Source organism: Blastocystis sp. subtype 4, assembly GCF_000743755.1.
Source record: "Blastocystis sp. subtype 4 strain WR1 chromosome Unknown seqid_0435, whole genome shotgun sequence".
NCBI lineage: Eukaryota > Bigyra > Opalinata > Blastocystidae > Blastocystis > Blastocystis sp. subtype 4.
Window position 1 is genome coordinate 5,641 of NW_014569112.1, and position 5,780 is coordinate 11,420.

The 5,780-nt window shown below is 41.8% G+C and overlaps 2 protein-coding genes across 2 annotated transcripts; both read left to right on the forward strand.

Annotated features, from left to right (window-relative positions):
- Window positions 1-23: 23 nt before the first annotated feature.
- On the forward strand, window positions 24-530 carry JH06_5405 (hypothetical protein; the record flags this gene model as incomplete). The annotated part of the gene is made up of 2 exons (XM_014669690.1): window positions 24-260; window positions 291-530. 2 exons carry the CDS (start codon window positions 24-26, stop codon window positions 528-530), a joined length of 477 nt encoding a protein of 158 aa, XP_014525176.1.
- An 88-nt stretch (window positions 531-618) lies between these two features.
- On the forward strand, window positions 619-1,845 carry JH06_5404 (hypothetical protein; the record flags this gene model as incomplete). The annotated part of the gene is made up of 1 exon (XM_014669691.1): window positions 619-1,845. One exon carries the CDS (start codon window positions 619-621, stop codon window positions 1,843-1,845), a length of 1,227 nt encoding a protein of 408 aa, XP_014525177.1.
- Window positions 1,846-5,780: the final 3,935 nt, after the last annotated feature.

Here is a 5,780-nt window from a genome sequence, read left to right on the forward strand (position 1 = left end):
TATTGTAGAGATGTGGAAGAGGAATGATTCATAGAGAAGAAGAAGATATGTTTAGTAGACCTGTGCACTCTCAGCGAGACATTCTTCCAACACAAGAAGCTGATTCTGAATCAGCATCTGATTTGGAGCAATCGCTTGAAAGGATGGAGGAAGAGGAGGAAGATCCTTTCTATGAAGAGATGATCGAGAGACGTAACAAGAAGAAACAAGAGAAGGAGGAACGGAAGAAGTATCAGGAGCTGCATGTTAATGAAGACTATGTAGGATTGTGATGAGGGAATGAAGAATAGACACTAGAGGAGGGTGAGAGTCGTAAGGCTACACAGAAGATCTTGAAGAATCGGGGTCTTGTAGCAAGTCGACCTAAGGAAAATCGGAATCCTCGTGTTAAGAAAAGAATGCGATATGAAAAGGCTCTCAAACGCAGAAAGGGACAAGTGGCTGCTCTCCGAACCAATGAAGCAGATCAATACATGGGAGAGAAGTCCGGTATTCGCAGTGATGTCATTCATGCTAGACAATTCAGATGAAATTGATGGTCATTTGATCTGTTTGTTTGATATTCTTTGAATTCTGTTCCTTATTGGGAATCACGGGAATCACGATGATTCTGCAAACATGAGATTGATAATCATTAGTTTCTTCCTTAATAGGATCTTCATCAATTCGAACTATGGCAAGTATTATGAAAGCTTTGAAGACGTCAAAGAGACGTATCACTCAACAAATGAAGGTTGCTACTGGTACTTGTTTAGGAGGATTCTTTCATGGATAGGACAGTCTGATATGACTTCAGATGCGACTTTTGATCTGGCATATCGTCAATTTGCTGATGTTGAGAAGAATTTGTCTACTCTTCACACTCAATGTGTGAACTTGGTTAGGAATATGGACACATGGTGTGATACGAATCGTAAACTGGCTGATGAACTGAAACGTTTCACCAACACAGCCAACAATCATTCAGAGGAGATGCAAGTGTACTCTGATACAGTGAACAATCTTCATGCTGCCCTTCAAATGGAGTATGAGCAGACTCGTCGAGCAGTCACAGTGATTCTCCGTACTCGTGTGATGTCACGTATTGATCATTTGCTGAAGGACGATTTTGCTCAAGTCCAGAAGATTGTGAAGACTCGTCGTAACATCATTACTGATTATGATTCTCATCGTCAAAAGTGTTCATCGTTTGAGCGCAAAGGTGATAATGACAAAGCAAATCGTTTCCGTCATAAGGCAGAGCATGATAAGGAAATGCTAGATGAACACACCAGCTATCTTGAGCAACGTTTTAATGAGTTGATTGAGATTGGCTCTATCATTCTGAATAAGGAAACAGCCACATTGATTACATGTGAGATGTACCTTGTGAAGCGTCAGTATGAGGCAATGGTTGGAATTTGCAACAATTTTGGTGAGGATGTGGTTGGTGCTGTGACATATGATATTGATGATGTTGTTGAGCGTATTCAGCAGGGAGAGAATGTTGAGATGACTTATGTTCCTCCTGAACTGGAGTTACCTGAACCGCTCAATCTGGAGATTCCCCGTGTTACCGAGTTTACGGATGTTCCTGTTCGTAGAGAGTCAGTGCATGATAGTGGGAATTATGATAACAGTGCTTATGAGAGTCGTCGTGAGCCACCTCGTAAGCCTTTGCCTCCAGGTCGACCCAAGACGTATGTTATTGCGATGTATGCATTAGAAGCGGAGGAAGAAGGAGAACTATCATTCAATGAGGGTGATCGAATTGAAGTGCTGCATAAGGATCCAAGTGGTTGGTGGGAAGGAAAGTTGAATGGTGTTACTGGGTTATTCCCAGAGAACTATACACAACCAGCTTAGGTGACCTGCTTTCACTGTTTTTCTCTCAGTGAAGGTTGAACTTTGTGTTTGTTTCTATTCATCTTATTCATTAACAACAAACACACCACATCTAAATCCCCAACTCATTCTCCTGATTCGCCAGCTCTAACAACATCGCTTCATCGAAAAACTTCTTCAAACTCACATCTTCACTCAATCCCTATTATTCATCCTTCTCTCTCTTTCTTACCTTTCGACGTCGTGTCTTTAACATGAAGTCTCGAGCTAATGCATAACCTGATGAAGCCTCCAGTGGCAGAATCGTCACTGACTTGTCCAGAGGATCTCCAGGAACAATCTCCCAATGTGAGAACATCTATCTCATACTCTCTCTTCACACCTACAGTCTGAGGGAATGCCAGACCACTTGTAGCCACTCGTAGATCGGTCTCAAAGCCAAACGAATCCATGACAGGCAAATATCCTTTCATTGAAATGAATGGTGTACCTGGCTTTGGAACACTCTATCACTCATTCTCTCTCTCATTCTCTACTTGTCGAACAAAGCCTCGTCGTCGACTCAATACTTCTTCACATGTATTCACTAGATCTGGAGGTGCTTGAATCTCCACCTGATAGAAAGGCTCCATTAGTCGTGGTGATGCCAATAAGAAGGATGAATAGGCCACACGTCGTGCTGTTGGGATGATTTGACCACCTCCTCGATGAACAGGATTTGAAGCCAGTGTTGCATCCAAGATTTTGAACTTCACATTCCGCAGTGGTTCTTCACACAATGGACCTTCACGACATGCCCAACGGAATCCCTGAACGATACTGTTACGAACATCCTGCAAGAGATTCTTATCCACCTCGCCAGGGAGAGTATCATCCAGAAGCACGTTTGCACCTTGTACCTCAGGACCGAAAGCCCAAAATGACCGTACCGCAAGTTTATCCCAAGCATATTTCTCCTGAAGGAACTCATTCAGACGGTGTGGATCTGAGTCTACACAAATCACCTTATTCTCCACATCATCAGCCAAACCCTTCTCCATTGGTTCTGCTGTCATGGCTAAGCGATTTGCTTTGTTAGGAGTTTCAGCAAAGCATAATAAGGAAGATTTCTCTTGAACCGTTTCTGTGAAGCGAACCACAGGAGTAGCTACTTTCACATCGATCGTACTGTACACATGTGTCAGGTCATACATCGCACAGTCCAACTGCAACTCACCTGTAGCGAACAACACATATTCACCACTTTCTTCCACTTTGGTACTCACAAGAGGATAGGTTCGTGTTACCTTCAATCAGACTCATCAATTATTCTTACCTTCCGTAGAGCTTCTACCATGATAGGCAACTCACTTGGTTTGCGTGGTTCGATTGCCAGTTTAACAACAGCTTGAGTATTGAACTCAAGAGGTCGGAAGATGGCTGCATCTTCGATATTGCGAGCAATCACAGTTGCTGTACATCGTACAGCCTCACCAAGACCTCGAAGTAATACCCAGTTGCCTGCCTTGCATCGTGTGATATCAAGCATATAACGACCTTGAGCAATGGACACACCTGAGATTGTTGTATGGACCATATCCTCTGTATCATCCATTGAATAACTACAATGAGAGACAACGATCATGATTACGATTCACCACACACATCCACTTCTTGACCTGCTTGAACAGTTCCACTCATCACACGACCAAACGCATAGAAATCAGACGCATCCTGATTACGATACATCTTCACCACATTGATCACCAATGGACCAGCTGGATCACAACGAACCATTGCCTTTGCCACCTCACTAGTCTGATCACCTTGCCAGAACCGATGGACCTTCTCAGAGGCAGCAGTAATTGGGTCAGGGAAGGAAGTGAGCAACGCATCAACAAACCCACCATGATTCCCGAAGAACTGACTCATCACTAACTTGAGTAGAGGTGCAGGATCCAATTGTAACTGCTTCTTTGTTAGTGAGATGTGAAGTTCATCCAATACACGAGTTAGATCATTCACTTCACTTCCCAACACCTGAGCATACACCTTCCAACTACACTCACAATCAATACATATCCTTACATCGGTTCTAAACAGAATTGAACAAAACTCCTTGGAGAACGAGTATCTGCTGTCTTTCCTTCAAATCGTCGTGTTTGATAGTTGAACCAGACATTTCCCCAAAGACGTTTAGCCAGATTCTCGACAGGAATATCAATCCCAAAGACTTTCTGATAATGTCTAGCATAAGAGAGAAGAGTGAATGACCAGCGATGTGTTCCACTACAGAATATGACATTGTTATTTATAGGATTAATTCGAGGTAAAGAGAGACCTTGAGAACATGAGTCAATGATAGTATTCACGTCCTCTAACATTGCTACTAATTTGTAATAAGCATCATTAGGAGGGAGCTTCAGATCAGTAATAAGTCGATCCATCTTTGTGAAGGCTACAATGATAGAAACTCCTTGAGAGATAGCATGTCGAATACACCGTTCTGTGTTCATCATCACACCTTCTACAACATCGATACACACAATACAACCATCAGATACACGCAGACCTAGAGATGACTGAAGTGAATATATGTGTACTGGCTGTAACCTCACCTGTGAGAGATACATGACCTGGAGTATCGATGAAGTTCATCAAATGCGATTTGTCACGGGAATCAGGAAGAACCAGGGAAATGGGTGTAGAGATGATACTAATGCCTCGTTCTTGTTCTGCGACAGTTACATCGGTGTACCGAATCTCCTTATTCAGATTCCATGGTTCTACACGAGTTGTTTCGATCAACATGTCTAGAAGTGTTGTTTTTCCTTCCTATGAGAATCCATGAATTCACATACCATGATGAATATTTCCTACAACAGCGATATTCCTTGCCAGAGCTGGATTATCCATAAGACCAGCAAGAAACTCCGAGGAATACTACTCATCAAAATGTACTTCATTTGATGTACCCTTGTCTCAGGAATATTCTTTTCGAGAATAGAGAAGGTTTGATGACTCAGAGGTTTGATCAAAGGTTCTTTGATATCTTGTGTATCTTCTTCTTGTACAACCACTTCAGCTCCTTTGAATACCTAGATCTTACTTCCACTTCCTTCACTCACATCCTCAGCATCAGGATAATACTGTTTATCTTCATACAGTGTTACTGCATTTTCATATGTTCGAACATTTGTATCTTCAGCTTCTTCTTCAGCTTCTAGACATAAGAATACACTCGCTTCCATTTCCTACCGGGAATATTCTCTTCCATATTCCAGTTCTCCTCCTCTTCCTCTTGCTACATGATAAAACCATTTCTATATCGAAAACGCCCTACAGTCTCATTTTCCTCTTCTGAATCATTGATTTCAGGACCTATATAGTTTCCGAACTCATCATATAATTCTTCCTCCATAGTATTGGAAAATCGCTCAAATCTTTGAGAAGAAAACTAATAAATGAAAACCGCGGTTCTGTTTGTTCATCTGTTTCTTCAAAGAACTGATACTGAACGATATGATTTATGGATCAACTGTTAGAAACAGTGGCACTTTGAATTAATGAATCAGAACGATTATAGTGATAATAAATCAACAAACAGTCAGGCCGAATAATCAAATTCACATCGGCAAAAGGACCTCCTCTTCCTGATTTGCGTGCTTTAAGGTCTTAAGACGCTTTACAGATGGTACCTTTCCAGAAGCCAAATTAGAACGGATTGATAACTTCATACAGAAGGCACATGTAACCAAAGACAAAAGGTAGAAGACAACACCAATCGCAATCCAACACACTATACTCCAAGGGAAAGGAGAACGATAAGTCGCTTTCAAATCGAACTCGGCCGTGAATGGACGAAATGATTCCGTGTACATCTTATCAGCAGCTTCAATTCCCAAATGAGGAAGAATTGGAATGAGCTTCATTTCAACATAATCACCCAATTCTTCTTCAAGAGTGAAACGCATCAT